The sequence below is a fragment of the Centroberyx affinis genome, unplaced genomic scaffold (genome assembly GCF_046629955.1).
Source record: "Centroberyx affinis isolate AG114_WGS23_722 - 3 ecotype Tasmania unplaced genomic scaffold, CSIRO-AGI_Caff_v1 ptg002522l_1, whole genome shotgun sequence".
Taxonomy (NCBI): Eukaryota; Metazoa; Chordata; class Actinopteri; order Beryciformes; family Berycidae; genus Centroberyx; species Centroberyx affinis.
The window spans coordinates 7,501-34,812 of NW_027280743.1; the positions used below are offsets into that span (position 1 = coordinate 7,501).

General features: G+C 41.9%; 2 protein-coding genes across 2 annotated transcripts in view; one reads left to right on the top strand and one right to left on the bottom strand.

The window, feature by feature from the left end:
- The window catches only part of LOC139656747 (NIPA-like protein 2), a gene marked incomplete at its 5' end in the record, with an annotated part of 19,194 nt that extends 4,909 nt beyond the window's left edge, over positions 1-14,285 (top strand). The window contains 9 exons of the mRNA XM_071534363.1: positions 1-161; positions 6,438-6,497; positions 7,164-7,285; positions 10,191-10,287; positions 11,093-11,228; positions 11,512-11,600; positions 13,198-13,261; positions 13,349-13,446; positions 13,652-14,285. The exon at positions 1-161 is cut by the window's left edge and continues 8 nt beyond it. Coding sequence (XP_071390464.1) covers positions 1-161; positions 6,438-6,497; positions 7,164-7,285; positions 10,191-10,287; positions 11,093-11,228; positions 11,512-11,600; positions 13,198-13,261; positions 13,349-13,446; positions 13,652-13,758 — 934 coding nt within the window. The remainder of the gene's footprint in view (positions 162-6,437; positions 6,498-7,163; positions 7,286-10,190; positions 10,288-11,092; positions 11,229-11,511; positions 11,601-13,197; positions 13,262-13,348; positions 13,447-13,651) is intronic.
- Positions 14,286-15,677: 1,392 nt separating this feature from the next.
- Positions 15,678-27,224, bottom strand: pop1 (POP1 homolog, ribonuclease P/MRP subunit). Its single transcript, XM_071534358.1, has 16 exons — positions 27,141-27,224; positions 26,766-26,898; positions 25,901-26,008; positions 25,416-25,591; positions 24,937-25,197; positions 24,640-24,727; positions 24,130-24,308; positions 23,640-23,914; positions 23,412-23,505; positions 23,209-23,317; positions 22,946-23,065; positions 20,896-21,017; positions 20,036-20,227; positions 18,343-18,497; positions 17,214-17,450; positions 15,678-16,502 (listed from the first exon to the last, which is right to left on the bottom strand). The coding sequence occupies exons 2-16, from the start codon at positions 26,893-26,895 to the stop codon at positions 15,740-15,742; spliced, it is 3,009 nt and encodes a 1,002-aa protein (XP_071390459.1). The 5' UTR covers positions 26,896-26,898; positions 27,141-27,224; the 3' UTR covers positions 15,678-15,739.
- Positions 27,225-27,312: the final 88 nt, after the last annotated feature.

Genomic DNA, 27,312 nt, shown 5'->3' on the forward strand with positions numbered 1-27,312 from the left:
CCATGTTCGCCAGTCTCAGCGTGGCTCCAAGCCCTACTACACCTCCCTGCTGTGGTGGAGCGGTGTGGTTCTCATGGGTGTTGGGGAACTGGGGAACTTTGCAGCCTACGGCTTTGCCCCGGCATCACTCATAGCCCCACTGGGCTGCGTGTCTGTCATAGGTAAGTGCGACCTTTTTCCTCCTACATTATCCATTCATGAAGGTGGAAGAAAAGGTCGTTTCCTCAGGGCACAACAGCTAGTGTTGTCATTTGAAGTCTGCTCTTGCTCTTCTACTCCTGCCATAAACAGACTGCATCATACCATTTGAAAAAAATATATGGAAAACCTGTCTAGTCACATACATTATCAATAAAGCATGAGAGCTATATTTTAGTGTGTAAGCATCTCTGGTATTTTATTTATAAGTTCAAGGGCCAAGCTTCGAAATATGGCCTGAGGAGATGGGGCTAACATTCCCTAAATATTTTGTAGATGGACAAAAATAATCTTAAGATTACTTGAATACTTTTGGTGGATTAGGACCTCGTTCTAATAAGGAATCTGACATGTTTGTTTTTGCATGGTCTGTATTGGCAAGGCTGTAAGCTTCACCTCATTCCATGAATAGTCTCTCAAACTTCAGCTATTTAATGAACTCAGAGTGACAGAAAAGCACTAAAAAGAAACATCCAACAGATCAAAGATGCTGTGGCTTTGAGAATAAAACCTTGTGACCTTGTGACCTAGTTTATATCCAGCACTTGAACTCAGAAGATGGATATGTGCATTTCCACTATTCTCCTTCTCAAGGCAGGAAGTTCTGTTACTTATTTCAGTTATTTGGCACTAAAGTAGGTAAATAAAAATCCAACAACCACTGCAGAAATTATCGTCTTTACAGCCCCTAGTGTGAACTAAGCTGTCAAGCACATTATGCTCATCAGCCAATCAAAACAAAGCATGCCTGGTCGATGCAGCTGGCAGCTGCTCAGTGCAAACACTCTAAAGACAGGTTAAATATTGAACAGTTTCAGTTCCCACCTCCCGCCACCCATCAATCACTGTGCTGGAGGTGGCGGTGAGTCATGGATATTAATGGAAGCTATTACGCGACGGTTCCAATGATTTTCCTATAGCCGCGTCTACCGAGTGGATGAATGGTTTGAATAAAACACTGAATGAAACCACAAATCTTGTTAGCCAGACTGTACCTCTTCATTTTATTTTTGTGTGGAACAGTGTTGTAATTCCTTCAATGAGCAATTACTTCCTGAGGTTTTACCAAACTATGAACAATTTACCAGATTACAGTGTTTGAATAGCTCATATAGCAATGACTTTATTTGAAGCCTACACTGTTATTAAAAATCACCTGATTTAGTTCTAAGTTAGCTGGATCATTATCCTTATTAAAACCACTGATTGCTATACCAAGAACATTTCACCATATTACAATATGAAGAGCTATCATTTGCCAATGGTTTTGAGTGTTTAAATAGCTCATATAGCAATGATTTTATTTAAAGTCACGCTTGTTAACAATCATCCAACTTCCAGTACGGAGTTGCCTGGATCATTATCCCTATTAAAAGCACTGATTGCCATACCAAGAACATTTTACCATATCAGCATTAAGAACAATTATCTGGCAATGCTTTGTAAGTGCTTGTAAAGCTCACTGGTATTACCAGTTCCCAGGCTTAGTTCCGAGTTACCTCCGTTGTTATCTTCATTAAAACCATTGATTGTTATGCTGCAACCCTCTTGTAATGTGCCGCACTGAAGTGCGCATGAAAAATTTACATCTGCAGCTGAAGTGTCTCTTAAAAGAGTCTCTGGAAGAATTAATGAGAAGCTAGAGATGAAGAGGTGAAGGGAAGGAGGGAAAGGAGAGGAAGATATCTGCAGCCGTGACATGGTCTGTCCTTGCTAACAAGTGGAGCTGAGGGAGGCTGTGCAGGTTGCCATCTGTCACTTTGACTCTACCTCTATTGAAGGCTGACTCCAGCACACACACACACAGGAAAGCACACACACACACACACACACACACACACACAGATATGTGCATAACTGTAGTCATGTGTAAACACACAGGTCTAGCGGATTTTGCCGACCAGCAATGCTCCTTAGGCAAACACACCCACACTCCTCACACACCCTCCTGTGGTGCTGTTGTGCCTGTCTTCCAGGACCGGTGTGAAGACTCACAGGGGGGACAGACAGCAGGAGGCCTTAGGTGAGGAGACGAGAAGAAAGGAGGGGTGGGGGGGGTGGGGGGGGGGCTGAGACGCAGAAAGGGGAGGGGCACAAGATGAGAGGAATGAACGGGATAGTTCGGAAAGTAGAAGAATGAAAAGGAGAGAAGGGAAGAACAAAGAAAGCAGAAGAGAGGAGAGGGTAAGGAAAATGCAGGAGAGGAGAGAGGAGAAGGAGGGGATGATTGAAGGAGACAACAGGCAGAACTGGACAGAGGGGAAAGCCGAGGAGAGGAGAAGGAGGGGAAGAGGACAGGAGAGTTGATGATGCTGCTGTCACACGCCTGTCCCTGCATGTCCCATTGACTGACACATTGACGCTCCATAGAGAGCAATTACTACCGTCTCCATCCACAGAGCCCAACAGTCTCTATTAGGAATGACAGCGCCGTCTCCAGCGCTGTGGCATGGAGCAGAGAATTGGCTCTCTCTGTTAGATATCATGTCATCACATGCAAAAGAGGAGGGAGGATGGCATGTTGAAAAGAAACAGAAGCCTGATTCAGAAACTGTATCAGAGTTGCTTGTACAGCACCCATTGATATTGATGGAGAGACCTATGATTAAGCACTAAACAACAAGATTTTAGAACAGCGTTGTTTGACACGATGTGAAGTGGTTAGCTGTTATCATTTTCAATAAATCTTTATTTTTAATAGGTAACAATTAAATGGAATTCTTCCGCTAAGCAATATAGCTCTTGAACAGTTGCTATACGACGTGGTTGCTAAGCGACACATACGTACCAGAATGAGTGTCGATTTATGGTCATTAATATTTAAATGAACTGTTATGGTGTGTATTCATGAGGTATCTCACAAGGCTTGATATGTGAACTATTGAACTATTGTCTATATGAACTATTCATTTTATAGAATCTAACATAACATTTCACAACTCTTGTATATTTTCTATATTACACAATTCTTGCAGAGTTGTTTGTAAGTACACATTGAAAACTCCAGCCTGTGATACTGGAATTTTCAGTAAAGGCTAAAAGTGACTTTCCTCCAGACTGTTTTGATACTCGTCTTCCCAAGACAAGACAGCTGCACGGCTGTACTGCCTGTACTATTATTTGGAAACTTCTTGTCATCGGTGACATTGTGAACGTACAATATGTACAACTTGGCTACAGATCTTACAGTTTAACTTTGCTGGGAGATGACAGCTAGACATTCTCTGCTTTCATCCCATCATGTCAGAGAGCCATGTGGTGGAAGAGTGTTTGACATGGTGTGTTTTCCCCAGGGAGTTTCCTGTTTCTGAGATAGAGAGGCAGGAGAGATCTGATGCACACACACACACACACACACACACACGTAAAAAAAAAAAAAAAAGCGGTGGCAGAACTCTCTGTACCCCAGAGGTTCCTGTTGCCACACTTCTCATTTTAGTAATCCTTGTGAATCTCACTTTGTATGGAGTTGCTATGGTTACTTGTTAGATCCAGCTGGTCCCAGAGGCAAAGGAGGAGTCCTAAATGTGAATCTGAACATACTCGCAGTATGAAATATTAAACACCTGAGTGGTTCATCAGGATATTGGTGATAGTCCTCAAAATCCTCCATATTGACTGTAATAGTATGTCATCACATACATCCATGCCTTACTCTGCAAGCCTGCTCTGAAAGCTTTCTTCATAATTTATTTGTAACCACCAGGTGAACTTCAGCGAAATTCACCTGGCAAGATTATACGTGGTACATTTTAAATGCCAATTTTGCTTTGCTTTTCCTTTCTGTCTATATTCAGGCTTTTCATGATTTGGGTTCATAAGGATTCCCTTCTAATTGCCCCTCTGGTTTTAAACATCTATTGGTAAACAAAACTGTAGCTGTGCTCTGTAAGCAACATGATGTTCAGCCTCTGTTTAACAAGCATGCTGTGTATAAGAATCTGTCTGTCATGCCATGACACACTCTCTGTCTCTGACTCTATTTGTAGCTAATCTCTTCTGATGGTGAAGGAGACAACACTTAACCTGTCTGCTTGTCTGTCTTTCCATTTCAGCACTTTTTCACTTTTTGTCTTAGTCTTACTGACGTCATACCTGCATACCTGCCAGTCAGTGTTGCAGTTGTTTCCAAAATCTCCCACCAACCACAGCTGTTGCCATCATGGAGGTCCATTGGAGAACTGGCTGTGCTCAAATTATGGCAAAATATAGAACAACCATACAAAAAGAGATCTGAAAAAGATTGTTGTGCTGTGGGTGTTATTGAAAAAGTGAATGATCTCATAAGGTAGATTTGTTTTGTCTTTAGCTCTAGTGTCTACTCCAAAAACAATCTGATTTGTAGCTTGAAAAACGCCAGCTCAGTTTAGCTGAACAAAGTTGGTTTCTGGCATTGTTAACAAGCTAACTAGCCAGCCTGTCAATGTTTTTAATCTACCTGGTTAGTTCTTTTTAATTGTGTCTCCTTTTGTGTTTTCTGTCTGTAATTATGTGTTTTTATTTATGCTGCTGCCTGTCTTGGCCAGCTCTCCCTTGAAAAAGAGATTCTTAATCTCAATGGGACTTTCCTGGTTAAATAAAGGTTAAATAAAATAAATAAATAAAGCCAGTATCCACTACTATCCATTAGGAATGGTAGCTTCTACTGGATGTTACCTACTGTGCAAATGAGATGTGTTTACAACAAGAGTGTGATGGTTAGCTGACCTTACTAAGATTAGCTAGCTAACAAGCTGACAAAACATTGATTAGAGATGAGTCCCCAGTTCAGTTCCCAGTCAAAAACAGCACATATTAACCATGTCTATTCAATTCTGCTGAGACTGACAAGTTGTACATCTAGAAATACAATCAGCTCCTCATGGCCACTGTTGCGCAAGAGCTGAAGGCCTCCAATATGGCCGCCAGATGCACATTACATAACCTGAAAGCCCTTGTATGTATGTCAGTCTATTATGAATGTCAGTATATATATATATATATATATATATACATACATATGTATGTGTGTGTGTGTGTGTGTGTGTGTGTGTGTGTGTAATATGTATGTATGTATGCATGTATATATATATACATATATATATATTATATATATATATATATATATATATACATATGTTACCTGCCTATATGTTTTCCTGTCTATCTATCTGACTGTCTGTCTGTTAGGCAGCCTACTTTTTGTCTGCCAGTGTGTTTATCTGTCTCAGGCAGCCTGTCTGGCCATCCATCTGTCTGTCTGCCTGTTTATCTGTCTTTCAAAAATGTTATGTGTTTATCCATTTGCCTCGGTTCCTAGCATTTCCCGGGGGAAACATTACGAAGACTAATCTGAGGCTTAGCTCATGTGAAACTGATTGCTTTTCAGCGTAGCAATTTTTGACAATGATATTGATGAATGGGTTCATAAAAATGTGGCGTGGAATAGCATGATGTTTTCATCTTCCAGTGATTTGATGCTGATGTTTCAAAGTCCTAATAAGCTCCATTTATCAAAGCGCTTTGACAGAATGTTATCACACTGAATTTGTTTGGGTATTATTAGTTATGTCTGCTGATCAATACAAATATGTCAAGCATTGTGCGTGTGTGTGTGTGTGTGTGTGTGTGTGTGTGTGTGTGTGTGTATGCATGTATCTATTTGTGTGGACATGCACGTATGATACATTATGAATGTGTGCGCATGTACATATGTGCTGCTTGTGTGTGTTTATGACTGTGCACATGTATGTAGTGTATGTGTGTAAGATGAAATTCACATTCCACACAGCACTGTAAAGTTGATTACTCTTCATTATATACAGCCGTAGCAATATAGTCTGTTTGAAGCTTTATTGACATAATTGTTATTGTTTCAAGTCAATTTTCAATCAAGTATCTGACCTTGCTTGTGATTAAATTGACTGGTTGCATCAAAAAAAAAAAAAAAAATTCAGGAGAATGCAGTAACAATAACCCCTCTATGTATTCAGTTATGTTATTTTATTCAGGGATGAATCTCAAGCATTGATCATTATGCTATTGTGACACATAGTGCATATCATTTTCTATCCATGCATCAAATTATATATATGGTGTCTTAGTTCTCTGTTAAATGTACCTGCTGGCTTTTGAATGATTCAGACTGTGCAGGTGTTACTGTGTTAGAGTTCAGATTATAGGCTAGTGAACCATGAATGGTAGCTGCAACATGTCTTGATTGCAGGTTGAACTAACCTGAATACATTTTCCCTTTCCAGCCAGCGCTGTCATATCTGTGGTTTTCCTCAAGGAAACGCTCCGCGCCTCTGACATTCTTGGTAAGCAAACACTCTGCTGCTTTGATTTGAGGAATAACATCCTGGAGTTCAGAAGTATTATGTCAATACATCACAGGTCGTCTCAGTGTGGCAAAGACCCTGCGGCAGAGTAAACATTTTCTGGTTTGATTGGCAAGGGATGGAAATCAAACATTGACTCTTCTAATCATTCTTAGTTAACAAGTCTAACGGCACTGTGTTTTTGGCAGGGAAAGAATGGCACTAATCTATTCAACAAACCTTTCTTGTTGTATTTGTTTTCATGAAAAACTATTGTTTAGTGCAACAATTTAGAGTCTGATGCTAAATGGCATGAACAGGCTACAGTTTAGAAATTTAAATCAGTAACACACACCCATGTATATTGTTGGATCCTGCATGAATCATCTCCAATTTTGCCAGTTTTGTTTTTTGATTGTAATTGCTGGCTGACATTATCGGCCTCGTGTAAGAAATGTTTCATTATCCTGGGAACAATCCAAACCATTACAAATGCTCTCCAAAATTTCAGTAATGCATAAGCATGAATGACAAAATCAGCGGGACTTGTTGACAACACAAAGTTTTTGCAGGAAACTGATGATTCAGTGGCATCATACTTGTCTCATTGTTCTGAAAAACCTTCTCACTGACTCCCTATGCCTCTATCTCATGTCTCTTCTATAGGTGGCACCCTGGCAGTGGCAGGAACATACCTCCTGGTGACCTTTGCCCCCCACACTTCCACACACATCACAGCCCATCTGGTCCAGTACTATGCCATCAGCTGGCACTTCCTGCTTTATCTTGTATGTAACCTCTAAAACACTCCTGCCTGAAACCAGTAATATGTCTAACCATGTTCTTGTTTCCTCGCCTTTGAGTGCGTCTGTAGTACGCCCACATTGAAAATAATGGATTTGCGTGCTCAAAAGATGCCGCATGTGAACCGGTCCTTATGCTATCGCCTGTATTTCTTTATGTGTTATCCTGTGCTTTGGGTGGCAGGTTGGCCTAGTGGTTAAAGAGAATGCCCTTCATCCAGAAAATCTGGGTTAAAGCCCCGTGTTGGCAAGCATCCACCCTGCTGAAGTGTCCTTGAGCAAGTCACTAAACCCCTACCAGCTGCAGTGGGGCTGTTCTGTAGCTCATCCTGACCTCTGACCTCTCTGTGGAGGAGGGAAAGAGAAAAGAGATTTTCAAAATCAATGGCATCAATGAAGTGATACATTTTTAGAGTTGAAAAGGTTGATGAAACTCACTCTAACAAGGACGATGTACATAATCCTTCATAAAAGATCCCTGGAACGTTGGTGCTTGTTGTTCTGGTTCATATGAGTGAGCCCAGAGCTCCTGCTGTTGTCATTTATGGAATTACTTACAGTAATTGGGGGGTTAGCCTTTGGTTAAATGAAAGATTGTCCATGTTTTAGTGGATGAATCACTCAATAGTAAAAAACTGCCCCCTCCTCATGGTCTGAAAATGCATTAACACTCACCCATACGCTCTCCTACTCCAATTTTGCCCTGGGCAGAGATGGTGTAAACATAGCTGTTACCATAGCGACTGATCTTGAACAGAACTGAAACTAAATGTTTTTTCTCAAAACCATCACAAAAATTTACATTTTATTCTGGATCTTAACAATACTTTTCATCCAAATACAACTTAAATGTCTTTAATGGAAGATATGTGCAACAGAAAGCCATATCTCACTACTATTCCATTAATGCCAACACACTGAGAGCAGACTCTTATGATTATGAGAGAGAGAGAGAGAGAGAGAGAGAGAGAAAGAGAGAGAGAGAGAGAGAGATTAACCTGTCAGGTTAAACTTACTCCTCTGATAGAAATACTATCCTTTGTATAATTCAAGAGCCACAGTCTTTTCCAGCATAGATGACACCTGTAACACCCTGTTATTGCCACCTAGGAAACTACTAGTCCTCCCAAAGTCAGGACATCTAACATTTCGGCATGAAATTACAATAATAGTGCAAGCTCAAACACTGTGCCACCCAGGGTCTGTAAAGATTGCTTTTCTGTTGTGAATCGACATCTATATGGGTGGCCCACAGACAGGCAACAATTTATCTGACAAAAGGTATCCCACCAAATCTCACCCCAACATCTGAATATTCCCTTTACTGTCTGTGGATAGTTGAAGAACCTATTCACCATGCATAATCTGTCAAACCAAGTCAAGTTGAACCTAAAAAGACACCAGCCAGCAGCTCATCAGGGGTGCTAGCCAGTGGTGTAAACACTGGATGTCTGCCCTGTGTAGCACTGCCATCGTTATTCAGGGCACAGTGTCTCTCTCTCAGACATATTTCACATTCCACTCCTGAATCTACTTCTATTTGCTGAACCATGCAAACGCACTTAGAGACAAAAAAAACATAGGAGTCATCGCATGAAAACAAAAGACAAGACAGATGTTCAAACAGACAGTAGGAATATAGGGACGCGTGGATGGATAGACGGATAGATGTTTTCACGTTGAGATAGTCTTGCTCAGCCTGGCTGCGCTGATTGATGATGTCTAAAATGGGATGCTCTTTTCCATTCCAGGGCTTGCATTGTGAATACTCATCAGGCTGTGGAGGAACAACTTCAGCCGATATTTGATTAATTGTAGATGGTGATTAATCAGAGGACTGCTGCCAAGAAAATGGAAATATCCATCACTGTGTTCCCATATTATCCTATGGTCATACTATTAAGACTTGGACTATCATTAAACAACTTTGGTTTCATTTACTGTGTCATGACTATAGAATGCTAATGGTATTGGCTATCACTTTTCCCAGTGAGCACCAACCGGGATTTCAACATTGATTTCTAGTTGAAAACTGGGTGATATTCGGTCTGAACGTCTAAGACCTCTTTTCGACCTCTTTTCAACCAGCTAAAATGCGGTTACAACATCAGCGTGTCACAAAACACAAATTTGTTTAATCATTTGATAATTTGTTCAGTTGTAGCTTGAAAGAGAGAGGATATTGATTAGTGGTTATGGGTATATTGGTTAGTGGGTATTTCTCCAAAGTCATATTGCACTGGTAGGCGAAATGTAGTCTACACGAAGACGTAATTTCAACAAATTTTCATTTAAAGTGTCATAAATATGGAACTATATAGGCTGTGGACCCAAAGACTACAAAGATCTTGAAATAATGTTCGCATTTATCATATCTGTTGAGACACTGGGATTATTTTGAAATTAATTTCGTTGAGAGAGAATCAAAGGTCGGCTTGCCCTTTTTATTCCTCAATTCTACTTTAGTGCACCTTTCTTGTTCTCCATCCATTTAGAGCTGTGTGGTATTATATCAGAGGTCCTTGAACAGCTGAGTGCTATTGGACTCACAAGGACAGCCCTGGGCCCTTCTCATTAAAGACCAGCAATTCATTTCGTTTCTCTGCCACAGCCATTTGTTTCAATTAAAGCACCCTGCTCACTGCCTGCATAGTTTGTTATATGGATAAGACGGTCTGTAAGAGGATGGGGACTGGAGAGGAATTTCAGATCCTCTGTTTTTTTTGTGCAAGGTTCTGGTGTTACAGATGGCACGGGTGTCACTGTAAAATAAATGGGTTTTGGAATGGAAATGGGATTGCTTTGACTTTGTGAGAGCATTTTTGAGGAAGTGGAATCTGCATTAATGATTTGTGTAACCATCCTTTTCTCTCTCCCCCTCTTCCTCCAGTTTATAGAGGTCATAGTCTTCTGCGTCCTGCTCTATCTGTACAAGAGGAGGAATGTGAAGCACATTGTCATTGTGATGCTGCTGGTGGCCCTGCTCGGTATGAACAAGTAGGAACTGCATGATTGAGGCCAAGGGTTATGGATTAAACCATTTTAGGTAGTCAGAGGTCGCTTTGTTGCCTGGCTACCAAAAATGGACCCATGCAATGCTGTACTAGAATTTCCGTAAAGAGACAGTTGTTGGTGGTGGAAAAAGATGAGTAAAGCATGATGGAAGATAGGAATAACCCCCTTTAACTCAATTAGTAACAATTCTAATGTGATATTTCAGTAACACTTTGAATTAGGGAACAGATATTAACTGTTAACTATAGGTTTTCCCTCAGTAGTTTAATAATTTCCATCAATAATATGTGATACTAGCACCTTATAATCCCCATACTGAGCAAAGCAGACTAAGAGCCCAATTCATGTGCAACAACTTCCTTACTGACTGCTATAACCACTAATTTTGGCTATTGGCTATTGAGGGAAAACCCATAGTTAATGGGGTATACTTGTAGAATACAATACTGCAGAATAAGGTGCTAATAAGTGGTTTTGTAATGACTAATAATGAACCAATACACTACTAATACGCATAACGTTAATAATCAACTTACTAATAGTTACTATGTGTTCCCTAATCTAAAGTGTTTTTTGTCTTTAAAGCAAGAAGTGATGCATTCATAGTAATCCACCTGCCACTCTCCAATTTATTCCTCTGCCACTCCATCCAGCCCGATCTTGTTCACCTTAATCAACCCCACAAATCTGCATGAATCAGTGAGGAAGTGATTTGTCACTGCCGCTCATACAACCTCATGTTTTTGGAAGTAATCTGCTGCCTCTGTGTTGCCGCAGCCTCTCTTACAGTCATCTCGGTCAAAGCGGTGTCAGGGATGATCACAGAGTCTCTAAAAGGCCATCTGCAGCTCATCTACCCCATCTTCTACGTCATGCTCGTCGTCATGGTTGCCTCCTGCGCCTTCCAGATCAAGTTAGTCAAGGTTTTTCTCTCTCTGCCTCTGTGTACCTACTTTTTTTTTCAAATGCCTCATGTTCGCCACAGGCTAGGTCCAATTTGGGTTTTCCAATTCCGGAACCAAACCGGAGAAAATGTAGAGTGTAAAAAATATATTGGACATGGTGACATTGTAGCTGCAGTGGATTTATTATGATGGATGAATAGGCTGCTGCAAAGTGTCTCCGTAACCAAGGTCATTGTATTCACTATACCCCTCAAATCATAACTGGATGGCTTCCCTCTTCTCTCTCCACAGATTTCTCAATCAGGCAATGAAAATGTTTGATGCCACAGAGGTGGTTCCTATTAACTTTGTGTTCTTCACTGCGAGTGCCATAGTCGCAGGTATGCCACAATACTGTCACTCACTGTGGGATATTCTGTGCCGATTGCATTTTGTTTTCCCACTTTGGCATTGCAGGAAGGATAATATGATAGAGACTTTTCTGATGAAGATGTGCTGCAAAACTTACTGCAACTGTTGAAATCGATTCATGATGCAACACAATGGAACAGAAAGCACAGTCAAGATGGTGATTCACCCCTGTATATCTGAGCCATTTATGGGTCCCGCGTTCAGCAAAAGCCCTTATATTTATCTCGTATTTATAGCATGTGGACTCTGCCAGGTCAGGCCTTTGTCATCCTGTATCAGTAATAATGTTCCTGGTTTAGTCTGGACTGGGTTTCCCAAAAGCATTTTAGTGTTAAAGGAAAAAAATCCACTCTCATTTTTTTAAGAAAAACTCTCACTTCGCTATTGCTGTTGTTATTGCTCTTCCTATCTACCTACACATCTACAGCTGAAAGCAATAGGTTCACACAGAATTTGTAATTATAATAATAAGCAGAATTTGAATGGGTGTTATGGGTGCCTGGCACCCATGGCCAAAAGTGTACAGAATCCTTTGGAATGCAGTAATATCAGTAAAAATTGACTGATAAGGTAAATAAGCATATTATGAACAATCATCGACTATTTATATAGTTAATTCACTCTTATAGAACCTTTATCCACACAGTAATTGACAAATTTGCAAAGATTAAATCTAGAAAATGAATTGAATGAATTTGTAGGGTTGGTACAATATGGCAGATTTGAAAAAAAAATGTTTGATGTTGTTGAGGTGATAGGTGTGATATTGAGGTACTGACATGACTCGTGTGAATTGGTAAATAAATACACAAAATTTTGGCTAAACGCTCATGTTGTTTTTTTGACAAGTCACTGGGAATTTTAACTGTAATCTCATTATGCTGATAAATTATTATTTTAGCCCTTTTTATGCATGAAAGGCAAGCTCCACCCTTGCTTTGCGCCCATTCTGGGGGTTGTCAAAAGACATGCTGGGAAATGTAGGGCATCACTAACTGAAGTAGAACTAGACGAGGCAGGTTGAGGGAAAGTGTGCACACCATAAAAGTAAATTACAACACTTTATCACAAAACTCCTGGAATCCTGGAATCACAGACTGATGATATATAACTGTAAGAGTATCCAAGGGTGGATTTTTCCTTTAGGATTAGTTTTGTTCCTTTGTAAGAGATGGATGAAAATGATTATTTTAGTGCTAAACCAGTGGTGGTCACAGCAGTGGCCTAGTGGTTGTTCCTGCAAAGCTGCCCAGTGGCCACTACTGTTGCTAAGATTGTGTTCATTGTCAGCCTGCTGATTGAAACGGTCTGGTCACTGAGGGGAATGTTTGATGGATAGAAGGTCATGGGAGGAGACTGTTGAGTGCCACTGGATACTGTAAGGGGGAATCAGAGAGCCTGTGCAGCCTTTTTGGTATTGCTACTCATCAGTTAATATAAAGCTATCCTGTCAGCGAAACATGTTTACTCAGGATTTGCAGGGCTTCGTTTCACAAAGCATTAGAGATAACTACAAATGCTATTATTCTGTGTGAATGTATTTTAATGTACTCTTTCATTATACAGGGATAGTGTTTTACCAGGAATTTGAAGGACTGGCTTTACTGAACATTTTCATGTTCCTTTTTGGGTAAGCATTCATCAGGATGCCAGTAATTGCAGCCTATTAAAAATGTGCCACTGAATTTACTGTGCTCTCCCTAAATCTCTTCTCCAGTTGTCTTCTGTCGTTCCTGGGAGTTTTCCTGATAGCCAGAAACAGACCAAAGATAAAGCATCAAGACCGGACCTTTATCGCAATGGATAAAATCCCTGGTAAGCTTTGGATCAACTTTTTATCAGCCGTTTCTGCCTTTAAAATGCTTTGCCCGCTAACCCACTAGTGCGGAGTTTGGCCCATTTATTAGCGGGCAGCGACAGTGTGAATCTGCAAGCAGTGACCCTGGATTTATCTGTCCACTAATGTCTGCAGCCCTGGCAGCAGGGTCCATCTAATGAGCTCTGCTGTCTGTGTTCACAGGGAGAAGACACACAGACAAAGTCCAGCCCGAGGCAAAGACTCTGACATACGGATCGCTGGCAGCCAAACTCATGTGCAACAGAGCCGGCCAAACAGACGATTCATAGGACCAACTCCATCTGTTGGACTGTATTTATGTGGCTTTGTGTGTGTGTGTGCCTCTCCCCTGGTTTGCCTGTCACAGCCAGTAGGAATGAGAGCTATATTTCAATAATATCTCTATTTATAGAAATAATGGTAGACATCAATTCAAACCAATGCCAGCTGAATGGCACTGTTTCCAGCCATACTGGTATTCGATTTCATGTCAAATGGCAGGTACCTCTCTTAGAATGGCTTTATTTATTTTAGAAACATTATTTCTGGGTTCCTCTTGTGATACAGGATTTCCAGCAGGGTTATCAGTAATTGCTGATGAGAAAAATGGACTCTGTTAAAGAGATGAAACATCTCAGGATCAAAGCACAACATCAAATGCCATACTAGCGATACCATTTTATTTTATTTGAATCCAGGAGGCCATCCTGGCAAATGCATTCCCTCTAACACACAAACCATGTTTATATAATTTGAATAACTAGATCTATGTAGTGTCAGCTGTCAATAAACAATGATCAAATGTGATGTTTCAACGTTGTCTCAAGATACCTTCAAAGTCGTACAGCAAAGCCAGTGCACTAGTGCCCTCTACTGGTAGGGGAACTGCAAAAATGACCAGGCAACTTTGTGTATGTGTCGTGGTAATCTGGGGTGAGGGGGATGCACTCAATTTAAAATGAAAATACAGTGGATGAGGGAATGGCACCAAAATGCAGCACAGCTTTGCTGACTTTTTACTTTGCCATCTCCTTAAGATACTGTATGAGAAATCAGTCACACATGATTTTACATAATGCTTCCCCCTTTTCTCCAGTTAACCATTACTCACATTTCTTTGGCAAGCTTCAGTGTTTTTTTTAAATAACTGACTATGTATGCATCACCCAGAATCACATTCTCAGGGGGTCGTAATATCTTTCATAACCTGTCGAAACACCACCACTGATGCAGAGCCTACACACCCATCTTTACCTCGTTACCTCAAATAAACCACAGACAACATACTGTGTTAGGAAAGTTTAGCGTTGCCAAGCAACAAGACTCTTATCTTCCACCTACACATTATGGGATGTGTGGGAAACCAGTGTTCATGCCAGGTGTAGACAATGAATGTTAAAGTATCAGCTGATCATGCATTTATGTGTATAGGGCAGGCCATTATGTGAATTTCAAAGTCAGAGGTTAAATTATTAAGTGTTGTAATGGTTTCATGCTTTACTGCAGATAAAGGTGATGGCGTATTCTGTGAAGTGCAGTATGGGTATTTTATTGGCTTATATTCAAACAAGAACTCTTTAATGCAATGGCTCAGGAAGGAATACAGAATTTTTCAAACAGAATCTGACACATTTCTGAAATTCAAACCCACTGATTTACCTTGTTAGAACCAAGAATGAACATAAATACTCTCAGCATCATTAGCCTGAATGCAGAGGGGTGCAGGATAAGTATTACACCAGCTTACTTTGAACAAAAGAAAATGCATTCCCTAAAAGCTTGAGCTTATCTTTTGTAATCAAAACAGAAAACCAAGGTTTTAATTCAGTAGCCAACTGATCTCAACCCCACTTTGTGGAGCTTCCCTCTCTGTGACAGAAAGGCATTCATGTGAAAACAAAAACACAACCAACCTTATCCAACTGAAACACTCAGGATGTCTCTTCCCAGTGTAATATGCACAACTAAAGATTCACTTTTCCAATAATGCCACCAGCTAGCCTGTAGATACAGTAAAGTTCCATGCAAGTCAGTAAGCCTCCCAGCCAACACTGTATAGAAGATGATGGCACAATGCAAGGAAGCAATGCTCAAGGCACAAGGTTTTTGTCAGATCACTTTGTGAAATAAAGCATCATGCAACCACTTCTTGATGTGACTTCAGGCCTGGGCCAGGTTTCCCAAAACAGCCTCAGCCCTGAGATGACCTTTCTCCATTAACTTGACTCTTTTGGGAAATGGAGTCCCGCTGCGTAGGCTCAGATGTTGACGTCAGACCTCTATGTTGATTTTAGCCAAGCGGTACTGGAGGGAGGTGGGGTTGCGTAGCAGCACCGTACCTCTACGCTCCACTGGCTGGTTGAGGAGGGTGTTAAGGAGGCCGGCGAGGCTGACAAACCCTAGAGCCTCCCCACAGCCAGCGGACAGAGAGAAGTCCCCCTGGGTCACCCAGCCTAGCGTCACCCGGGAGCAGTGAGAGCTGACGCTAGGCAGAGGATCGGGCCACAGTCCTAGGATGAGATCTGAGGAAGATGGGGAGGAGGATTTGAGGTCTTTAGCTGGAGTGAGGCTTGAAGTGGAGGTCTGACTGGCTGGGGTGATGGAGGTGGCAGAGATGGGATCAGGGGTTTGGGTTGGGATGGGGTTAGAGGCAGAGGAAGGGTCTGATCCTTTGCCCTCAGGCTTAACAGAAGAGGAGGATGTAGCAGCTTTGTTGGAGCCCTTCCTGCGGCGTTTGATTCTGCTTTTGAAGTGGTCTCTGTGGGGGGGCTCCTGCGGTCCGCTGCAGCCGGGCTCTTTGTGCTGCAGCTTCAGGTCCTCCGGGGTTGGCACACACACGAGGGCGTGGAGCTCCGGCTTGCCCTTCGACAGCAGCGAGAGACGCACCCACACCAGACTCTTCCCATGGGCCGAGAGGAACGATGTCACGGATGACCGGTCAAGAGGCGGGACCTCCCCCGCACGACGCGACCTTTGACCTTTTGAGGAAGTGGGTCTGCACCAACCGGAGAGCAGCCTCAGAGACTTTCTGTTCCTGGGAAGCATAGAAACAACCAATCTAATTAATTTTTAAAATAAAAACTTTACATTTTTCATTGACCCCATTAAGTGGCCTGAGAGACGGGACATTCTTGTTATGTAACATTTTGCAATTCCTAATGCTGAAAATAAAAAGGCAGCCAATAGACAGTAAAATCAATCCAATTTTTTGCTCATAAAGCCAGCCATTACTCAAAGCTACTGTGATGTTTTTATGAGGATAGATGCAACTCTTCCCCTCTACTAATCTCTGTGATGTATTACAGCAATTTAAGGCTGGATGTACTTTGGGTATTCTCATCAGGGACATTATGATGAAAGGGAGGTAGACTGGAGCAGTGCCATGCATCAGGCCTGTCAAATGCTGCACTCGGGTCTCATAACAAAAAAAAGAAAAACGTAAGTGATGATTACTGCTCAAAGGCCAAAATCTGTGCACATTTCTGCTCAAGGGACTTTTAAAAGTCAATTGCATTAATATTGTTAGAAGTTTGATTTAGGTGCACAGGATGTTAACCAAATGTGTGAAGGGACCTTGGAGCAAACCTGCAGAGGGTGCGCTTTTTAAAAAATGCACAAATTCATCTGCCTTGATTTTCACAGTGACAGACAAGGGGGTAGATCTAAAAAGCATAAATCTTCAGTTTGAATCAATAAATCACAAACATAGCATGAACGTAAAAAAAACAAAAGTACATTCATGTACCTCAGCACAGTGAAGCTGCTCTGTGGCGTTGTTATGGCGACATCCCGATGTGATGTCACTTCCTCTGCCGTCAGTGTGTTCGTCTGTATGGCGGTTTGGGTCTGGTCGTGTCCTCTTCCCTCCTCTCCTCCTTCCCTCATGATAAGCTCCCACTCCTCGGCCAGCTGTTGCCATGGGCAACGGAATGGAGCCAGACAGCCATGTTTTATATAATTGGTCCTTTTGGCAGGCGGACGCCTACAGAAGAGGTCAGAGGGTCAAACCCTTGTCAAACTGTTGGGGCAACCCTGCCAATTTATGTAACAAATCATGACTGCTGAACAGTGGGTAATGGAGAATGAGCAGCACGCAGCCTTATTACCATCTCATCTGCATGGTGGCAAAGATCTTCATAATGGAAATTAACTGGGGTCAAAGCTGTGGAGTGCTCTCTATCAAACCCCCTAATCCACTGACAGTCTTACAGCTTCAGCTGTGAGCTACGTATACTGCAGTAAAAAGTCCAGGCAGACGACTGTACAGTCATACAGATATTTTTGGGTAACTTGGAATGCAAACAATTGGGTTATTCTGGCACTGATCATATCAAACCCAGCCATGAAGTTAACACTTAAAAGTCCTTTCTGAAACTTGAATAAAGCGTCCCCTATATTGCCAAGATGGTCCTATTATCGGCTTTCTTAATTTATTTGCTTTGTTTATTTCACTGAAGACTTTTTTTTCCCGCTCAGAAACAGCCTGTTGATACAAAAACTGGCAGCATGTAACAGCAAAACCTGAGTTTAAAGTGTATTCTGAGGTTCGCCAGTGGTTTAAATATATTGTTATAAACAGGTCCAACAGTAAAATGGACCAATATTTTGAGCAGGATCTGAAGAGACCATTTTCCATCAACAAGTCAAGATGAATTCCATATGACATACCAGTCATATTCTCAAATAATCTAACATGACATGCAAACGCTCAGGACTGCAGTGGATGGCCCCACTGTCAACAGTCCTTAACAAGAGTAGTCAAATATATTTCTAATATCTGAAATAATGTGAGCAGCTCTTTTACATTCACACACACAACATCACCACTTTGGAGGCTCCGAGCTTGTTTTGGCCATGTTTAATGTTCAGCTGACCTTTTGAACTTGTCCAGGAGTTCTGCCTCCTGCTCCTCCTGGAACTGAACGCCTGCAGGGCAGTCTGGGTAATCGTGGGGGAAGTGGGGAGCTCCTTTGTTCTGGGAGTGTTTCAGACTCATCTTCAGCCCACCGATACGAACGCCTCTGTATACCTAGCAGAGGGAGAAATAAGGCACAGAGGGGTAAATATGAGGATCAAACATGAGGATCAAACACAAAAACACATTGGAAGTCAAGTGACTATAACAATTAAAGCAAACCTGAGGGCATCCAGTCCGCCTACAAATTTCAAGTGATTCTGCCTTTAGGTACAATTAGCATTTTCACAACGCTTGATCAAACAAAATGGAACTGCACTAAAATGTGGACAATGCAGCTGAATAATACAAATGGCTAAAAGACCTAAAAGACAAGGATTCCTAGCTATTTTTCATTTTATAATGCCATAATTTCTCCAGACCTTAATTTTCTGACTGGTTTCAAGATTTTGCTTGGTGTTCAGTGTGATGTACACTGGGCAATATACAGTATACCAGGCCGTATCACTCTAAAGCTGATTATTACTGTCCATAAGAGCAAATATCACAATTTGGGAAATGATAATGGCTACACCACTACATGATATGGGAAGTTAAGTTATACAGTATGTGTATTAGGCCTTAGCATCAGTATGTTTTCCAGACTTTTGTGGAATACCCAACTTTTGAAAAGCTGTAAATGATCAAATTCACTTTCCATACATTTCCAGACAAGCAGAGAAATCCTAAAAGACAGTCCCTTTGCAATTTTATAAAAGTTTCTGTGATTATTGCAGGGAAATTTGCCAAAAAAAACAAAACATTGTGGCGATTCCAAAATTGCTAATTCCTGGAGGAAATTAAAACATATAATACAAGCAAATAGTAAACATGTTGTCCCCCACCAGTGATGTAGTTCCACCCTTGGGTCAGTCAGTGATTGCTGAGTGTACTTGAAATATGAGTGAAATTGTATAAGCATTTTCGTATGGGACAATGAAAGGACAGATTGACCATATATTTCTGTTGCCTACTCTCCTCAGAATAAGGCTTACAAGTTATATCTTGAAATGTAGTTTTTACTCAATACAGTGCAAAATATAAGAACTACAATACGCAATAAATACAATCCGTACATTACACAATGTACACTACAATACAATTTATAATACAATATACAATATAACATACAACACCAGGAGCGTGAGTGTTATGAGTAATATAAATGCTAAATGATAAGTGATATATGGTATTGCACAGTAGGTAAGTGGTAATAAGATATAAGTAGTCAACACTGACGGCACAGTGGTAGTGCAGTGATGAGTGCAATAACAGTACAACAGTCCAACAACTGTACAATAACTAGTGTCTTGTGGTTACAGGTTTGCCCAAAAATTCTCCATTGACTCTCACTTCAACACATCAACCCAGTCTGATGTCTCCAAGTGTGTAGTGTGAGTAGACTATTATGTTACCTATGATAACTTTAACTGGATTGCTTTACCACTGAGTCCCCATTCATTGTCAATGCTGCCCCCTAGCGGCACAAAGTCAACATTACAGTGTGACTAACTAACGAACGAACAAACGAACGGACGGAGACCGATCCATAGTCCCCCCTTTGGTGGGGGACAAAAAATGCCACCAGACAACAATCTGTCCCTGCTACCTACCAGTGGGACCCAGAAGGCCATGCCCCAGCCCTTGGGGAGCAGCAGGTCCCATCCAGCGCCCCAGGAGCTCATCTCCTGTCCCACCTGCTTCCCAGGCTGGTGAACCAGCAGGAGGGGGACTCGGCCCTGCAGAGGAGTGGGGCTCAGCCTGGAGCCTGGCACCAGTACCTCGCTCCTCATGCGGTTCAACTCCTGTAGAGGAGATGACATCTAAGGACGACTGTGCTTTCAGACATACAAGGGTATAGAGTAGGGTTAGACCGATATATAGGCGATATTGGCCTTTTATCAAAAACTGGATATTGGTGTGTCAGTGTCATCCAGCGATGAAATGATGATGGTTCACCTCCCTGACCACAGCTACATAAAAACAGTCTGTAAAACCTGCAGTGAAATGTTATTTTCTTTGCACATTATATTTATTAATTTATTTGTTCAGTAATAGTTTGTTGGTGAACTAATTCTTTATTTAAAGCCCTAATGTATCCAAGAGATTCCTCTCTGAATAGGTGGGGTGGGTCACCCTGCAGTAAGGTGCTGCAAACAATTTCATTTCTCTGGGTTTCAGTGGGAGTATTTGTCCCATGATGGTGTAAATGCTGTTTCAGAGGCTTTTCCACCCTCACAACAATACAATTCTGGCAGAAACACTGAATTTTGGGGGTATGAAAATTGTCACGTTTTAAGATACTAAGTATCAGCACAATATATCATCCATTGGCAGCTTCAGTATAAAAATATCGGTATCAGTCTTCAAAAAACCCAAATACAAAAATATATACAGCACAAGGAGAGTGAAAACTAGAGGTACAATTATTTATGATGTGTGACGTTCCGGTAGTAAATTCATGATGAGGTACCTGCTCTGATATCTTGTTGTAGGTGACGTTGTCGCGGACAGACTGCTCCCACAGGAAACTCTGACAACAGTGTTCTGGCACCCCGCGCAACACCAGCTCCTTCCTCTTCTCCTCATCCACCTCTGGAAAGAGACACACAGCACACGTGGCATGCTCCTGTATGACTAGCCTCAGTGTCGGGCTTGAGCCACTAAGAAGTATGAGTGAGGAGGAAGACTTCTGTACAATGCTGCTTGAAGAGGGGGAGGAGAGGAGAATTTACTGTAATGTATGTTTTTTTGTGATTTAAAGCTTACCTGGCACTATCAGAATTGTCAGTAAAGCCTACCAGTGATGTAGTGGTAAATAAAGGTTGTTATTGCAGGTCGTTATTGTAAAAGAGAATGTGTTCTCAATAACCTACCTGGTAAAATAAAGGGAATAAATAAATAAATAAATAAATAAAAAGGTGGGTACACTGTTGTATAATGATCATTATAAAGCTACAAACAGCCACCAATATAAACAAAAGAAAAATTGAAATAAAGCATTTTTGTTCCCTTAAAAGAAGACTCTATTGTCATATACTTTACTACAGTTTGATACTATTTACTATAGCTATGAAAGGAGGGTAAACATGATTCTGCAAATAAAACGATGGGAAAACAGAGTTTAGGTATGTTTACCCTCCACGACACCCTGAACTCCACCCGTGTAGAAAACTAAAATAAATACAATGAATACTTTGCAACTGGCCCGGGTCTGGCTGTAAAGGGATTCAGACTTTGGAGGTACAATTGTGCAACTGTATGCTTTTAACCCTATGTAGGTCAACCATTGAGCAGCTCAGTTAAAAAAAATCCCACTGTGAATATCTCCCATGAAATCAGTGACGCCTCCCTCTGTTCTCCTACTTAAAAAAAATCCCAGGAGGAAGAGTGAGGAGGAGACAGAGTTGTCAGAGCATTGGGAGTATGACCCAAGTGCTACAAGTGAGAGTTATTCAGTGTTTTGTGAATTAGATGTCACCGACTCGTTCTCTGCATGTGTTGTAATCCCAATTCTAACACAAATTATAAGGGTAATTCAACCTGAGCCTTATTTTCCTAGGTTTTGCTATAATGCCGATCGATTCTGATCAAATTACTTACGAAAAGCAAGGAAAGTCTGCTGTAGTATGTTTATGGTTGATTTTAATTTCATAAATACAAATGATTTTGGATGTGAGTGTTCCAACAAGTTAAACACATGAACGCTTTCAAATTGAAGTAACGAAATCCTGTTTTTTTGCTTCATCCAATATCACCTGAACACTTTGGAAAACTGGCAACCAGCCAAGTAAATAAGGAAGTGTGTGAGCAACGGTAAGTTTCAAATGGAATATTAGATATATATAAATTAAATGTAATAATTGTTCGATGACAGCTATTTAAAGATGTGTAACTGCAGTGTGAGTGTTATTGTGCTGAAAGGGCATTTTAATCACTTTTTGTCACACTGTCTGAGTTTCCCTTTGCCCAACCGGACTGTATTGGAGAGCAGCGCTCCCTGCAAACTGAGAGAGGCATGATGGCAAAATCTAGGAAAATAAGGACCAGGCTGAGAATAACTGGAATGATCTTTAAATGTCTCCTCCTCATAATCAGCAGTGTAGTCCGTCACTGAAGGTGTGTTTTGAGTACAGGGTCCTGCCAGGATTCGAACCTGGGACATCTGCATGGCCAGGCAGAGGCTCCCCTGGAGCACAGAACCAGATGAGTACTCATTCAAACAGCCTCAGGACCAGAAACAACACACCGATTCTGTGTTCAACTAAAACACATTTGTTTTCTTATTTAATGGCCAGGTTTCCCCAGACACATATCAAGCACTGCATGTTAAATTAGCTAAGATTGCAAACTATATGACTGATGACCGATGTGCTTGAGGGGGAGAGCACAGAATGAAACTTTGGGAAACATTGAAAATATGATATGAAAAGATAATTGTTGAGTGACAAACTTCTGAGAAGATGATCTATGATTTTTCTGTCCCTTTATATCTGCCCAATGTCTGCTAGGTCAGATTTTACCTTGTGCCTGCTTAACGTTGGGCAACGCTTTGCCCTTCTTTTTTGGTAGAGTCAGCCTGGGATCATCTACTGTCAGACCCAGCACTGTGCCTGAGGCCACCTCTCCTGTGGAATAGATGCCTGGAGAGAAGACACAGTCATGGTTAGATAGAAAAGCATGTACTGTACATGCATACAGGAAAAAAGAAACATTATGAGACAAAAAAATAATTAAAATCATAATGCTTTGACTCGAGCTGAGGAATAAAGAATAAGCAACCAACCTTTCAGTATGTGAAAAGCATCAGCTTGTTGTCGATGGAGGCTCATCTTGCTCTCGTCTTTGCAGTGCTCAGGCCACCAAAGGGAGGATGGCTGGGATTTGCTCATTGCCTGAAATCACACAGAAAACAGTCTGTCAGTGTTAGATGTAAACATATTTTCAGTGGCTCTCTGCTTTCTATGTTGATAACACTGTAATTCTTACATCACAGTCTGTGGCGGCTTCCAAAGTTTCTGTCAGAACAGAATGGGACTGTGGTCCAATCAGACGATAGCGTACAATCTCCATCGTGAGATCACTGCAAAAGAACCAGGAACGAAATACACAACTTGCAAATAAAGGTTTTTAGTGCAATATATGCAATGGAAAGTATTAACTCAGGCCAAAGTTGGCTCAGTTGGCATCCAAATCAAATTCAGACACTTTACTAACTTTATAACTATTCCAGTTGAGCTGGACTTCCAGGTAACAGGGGTGGTGGGAGATCTGGTTCCGTCACCCAGGATCTTCTTGGCTGGAGGTCCATCGGCATCCTTACAGCTCCGCTTCCTCTTGGTCCCAGGCGTCTGCTTGGCCTCAGGGGGGTTTTCAGGCTTTAGTTCTGGCTCTACAGAGGGAACGAGCTCTGCAAGCGTGACCACCGGAGCAACTGGTGGGAGAACAGCCTCACAACACTGGCACACACTTTGCAACTCAAGGAGAAGGTCCTGGAAGAAGCACACAGTTTCTGGAGTTAGCTAACCTTGTGCTTCTAATGATTACTAATATCAAATGTGCTTTAAAAATTCAACTTTCACCCCAAAATTAATTTAGAATCAACTTCTGGATAGTCAAAAAAGACATAGTATTGTCAAGCAGAATACTACATTCCGAGCATTTTCAAATTTCAGCTGCAGACTGAAGCTTTAAAAACGTGCCGTACCTGTTTGAGAGTGGGATGAGCCCAGATCCACAGCTGTCTATGGGCTGAGGCCTGTGAGCGGGGTCTCCAGAGGAAGGTGACAGGGCCCAGGGGCTGGGAGGGGTACTGTCCTGCTCTGTACACCACCACACTGCCTTGCCTTCGCCCTGCCAGGGACAGCGCTGCAGCAAACGTAGGACCTGGAAATACACACCGCTATGCTTACTACTCTTACTATTCAAACTACACTCATGTATTTTCTCAGAGTATAGAGTCAAGTTTCTGAGAATGGACGTGCTGATTTAAGGATGTCTGGTCAGGTTGAATGATTTTGAACAGATAAATAAAAACTAGTCCCACCTAAGCACTCAAATTCTGAAAGTTAAAAATATACGATACATGGGAATATAAGAAAGAATCAGAGGGACAAAATAGTTCTAAAATATTAAAATACTGGTCCAGTATTTTTGAGGGGATAGTGAAGAAAGAGGAACCCCAAGTATCTGTGGTTGGATTGGGGCATTTTCTCACCTGCCTCCTTGCTGGTCAGCTGTGACAGAGAAGCTAGCAGCTTGTCTTCCTCCCCCTGTAGCTCTATGCAGCAGTAGTAAGAAAGGTCCTGGATGGAGACAAACAAAAAGGTTAAGCTGATTTCAATGGCAGATGGCTTAATTTACAATCCTAAATTCATAAAGTAAATGTAACAATGTAATGTCACTTACATATCCCATCTGCAACTTTCTGAATGTTTACACCACTGAATGCATACAATGCTTCATGAAACGCACACACAAACACACTCCCTTTCCGTATGGTCCCATCCTTTACCTGCAGCAGGCAGTGGCTGCTCATGGCCCTGTAACAGGGGCGGTAGCATTTGTAGGTGGGTCTGTCCCCGAGGCAGTAGCCCCACTTTTTCAGCATGTGGAAGCGCTTGGCGTGCCAAATGTGCGTCTCCAGCCACATGTTCTTCCTCTGGCGCCGGTTGAACTCCAGCAGCAGATTCCCATGCCGGCGGCGGGCCTTGCGGCTCTTGTTCTTGGCCTGTTCTTTCTTCTTCTTCTGGCCGGCCTTCAAGCTCTTCTCCCGCTGGAGGAGGAGGAGGAGGAGGAAGAGGGGGACAACAGAAATGTCACTGGGGGTGTAATGGGAGATAATGTGAAGAGGAAGGTAGAGTGTGTGTATGGAACAAGAGAATACGTGACAAAAAAATATATATATATAAGAGGAGACTATCTCTGAAAGACGCATGTGAGAGAAAAGGTGTGCGAGTGTGTATTCATTCATGCATGCGCTCTGATGTTTACCATCCTGTTGGCCACGTCCCTCAGCCTGCAGGGCAGCCTCTTGGTGTTGTGGCTCATGGCCCTCCTCCTCATGTGTTTGGGCAGGGCTCCGAACACATGGCAGCTGCCCGTGGTCTTGGTGACGGCTTTCAGCATGGCGCTCACCTCCGCCGCCCTGGCCCTGGCAAACGCTGCGGCTGGGTCGGGTCGGGGGTGGGGAAGGGAGGTAGTGGGACTGAATTTTAATTGTCTAATCTGACAGTGACACTGCATTTGTCTCTGATAAGCAATTTGATAATGGGTTGCTTCCACTCATGCCTTATTGCATCCTCAATTGAATTACACTGATTGTTTACTTGAAGGGTGAAAAAAATATCCCAAGCTATCATGATTTCTTATTGGGTAATCACACAGGGCGTAGTGCATTCATTTATGTAATCAATCAGTACAAAAGTCATTAAACTACAGTGATGTATGCATGTGTATGAGTAAGAGTGTGCCTTTACCAGTGATATGCTTGGGCATCTCCTTGGCGTAGCCTCCACCGTCTTTCTGGTGTCCGCGGACCCATCCACCCTGATGGTGAGGGTTCCTCTGCCTCGGTGCAGATGGACCTTTAGGAAGATCATTACTTTGTCATTCCAGGCCCATCATGTCTAATGATAAGAATGTGGTACTATATTATTCCCTGTAAGGAAATGCTCTTCTTGCTTCCCCCCCTTCTGTGGAGAGGTCAGAGGTCACCCTGCTGTCTAGCTCACTAATCCACCTGACGACTCTCAGAGGGGGAGATGAAAAAAGCTGGCATTGTCTTTGTTATCATATTCATATGCACTTGCCTTGTTAACAATGGATTGTAGGGAAACCAGACAACAAAAACAATCCTATGTAAAGCACCACATGTTCCTACTTTACCATACTTGAGCTGTTTTGCTGCAATACTCTGAGTGTGTGTTTTTAGGAGAATTCACCATGGGAATTTTGGCTTTCCTGTGCTACTTGGGTATAGTTTCCTATAATACCTGTGTGGTATGGTTTTCTGTACATATTTTAGAGAATTTTAGCTTTCAGCTTTTTAAACACCCCTCTGGTAAATGTAATCAAATCACGCAATATGGGTCCAGAGGAAAGAGACAGGGAAAAGTTACACTGACTCTGACAAAGGGCAGGATGCACAGGCTGAAATGTGCTGATCCCTCTGAAACGTTGTGCATGCAGAGAGAGAGAGAGAGAGAGAGAGAGAGAGAGAGAGAGAGAGAGGAGAGAGGCCATAGAAAGAAATACAAGGGTGTGGGGGCAGATAGAGGAGCACAAGAGAAACAGAAGCAGAGAAATAATAGACCATAACAGATAAACAAGAAGGCGGGGTACCGGAGACCGGGTTGTCTCCTCCATTCTGTGGGATGCTCTTCACATTGACGGCGGGAGAAGACGAATACTGCACACTAGCCGGCTGATTTCTCAGCTTCTTCTCCCGCATCTTATGTTTAGCTGCAGACATTTTCTGAGGAAAAAAAAGAAACACTTTTTTTTTTTTTTACTTCCAGCAGCCAGGCTTGCTGAATGTTTTACTGGACCTGTGACTTTGACATCCCAAACAGCTTCAATGTCTTGGCATGCATTGCCAATTTGCCACATAGCTACGTTTATAGCGCTAAAGTTGGGGTTCTAGTTTAATTAGAAAAAGCACACATACAGAACCTTCTTAAATAATAAATACAAAAGAATTGCATGTCGTATATTCACCTTAAGATTCCGCAATAACGGCTGTAGGTCAGAAACTATGCCCCAAATTTAAAGCGAACTCACATTTCCCAGCTAACATGTGAGTTTTCCGCATGCACGTTGACGTCTTGTTTGCTTCCGGGTATGCGGTGTTCATGGGATATGTAGTGTATCGGCGCAACGCAAACTTCCA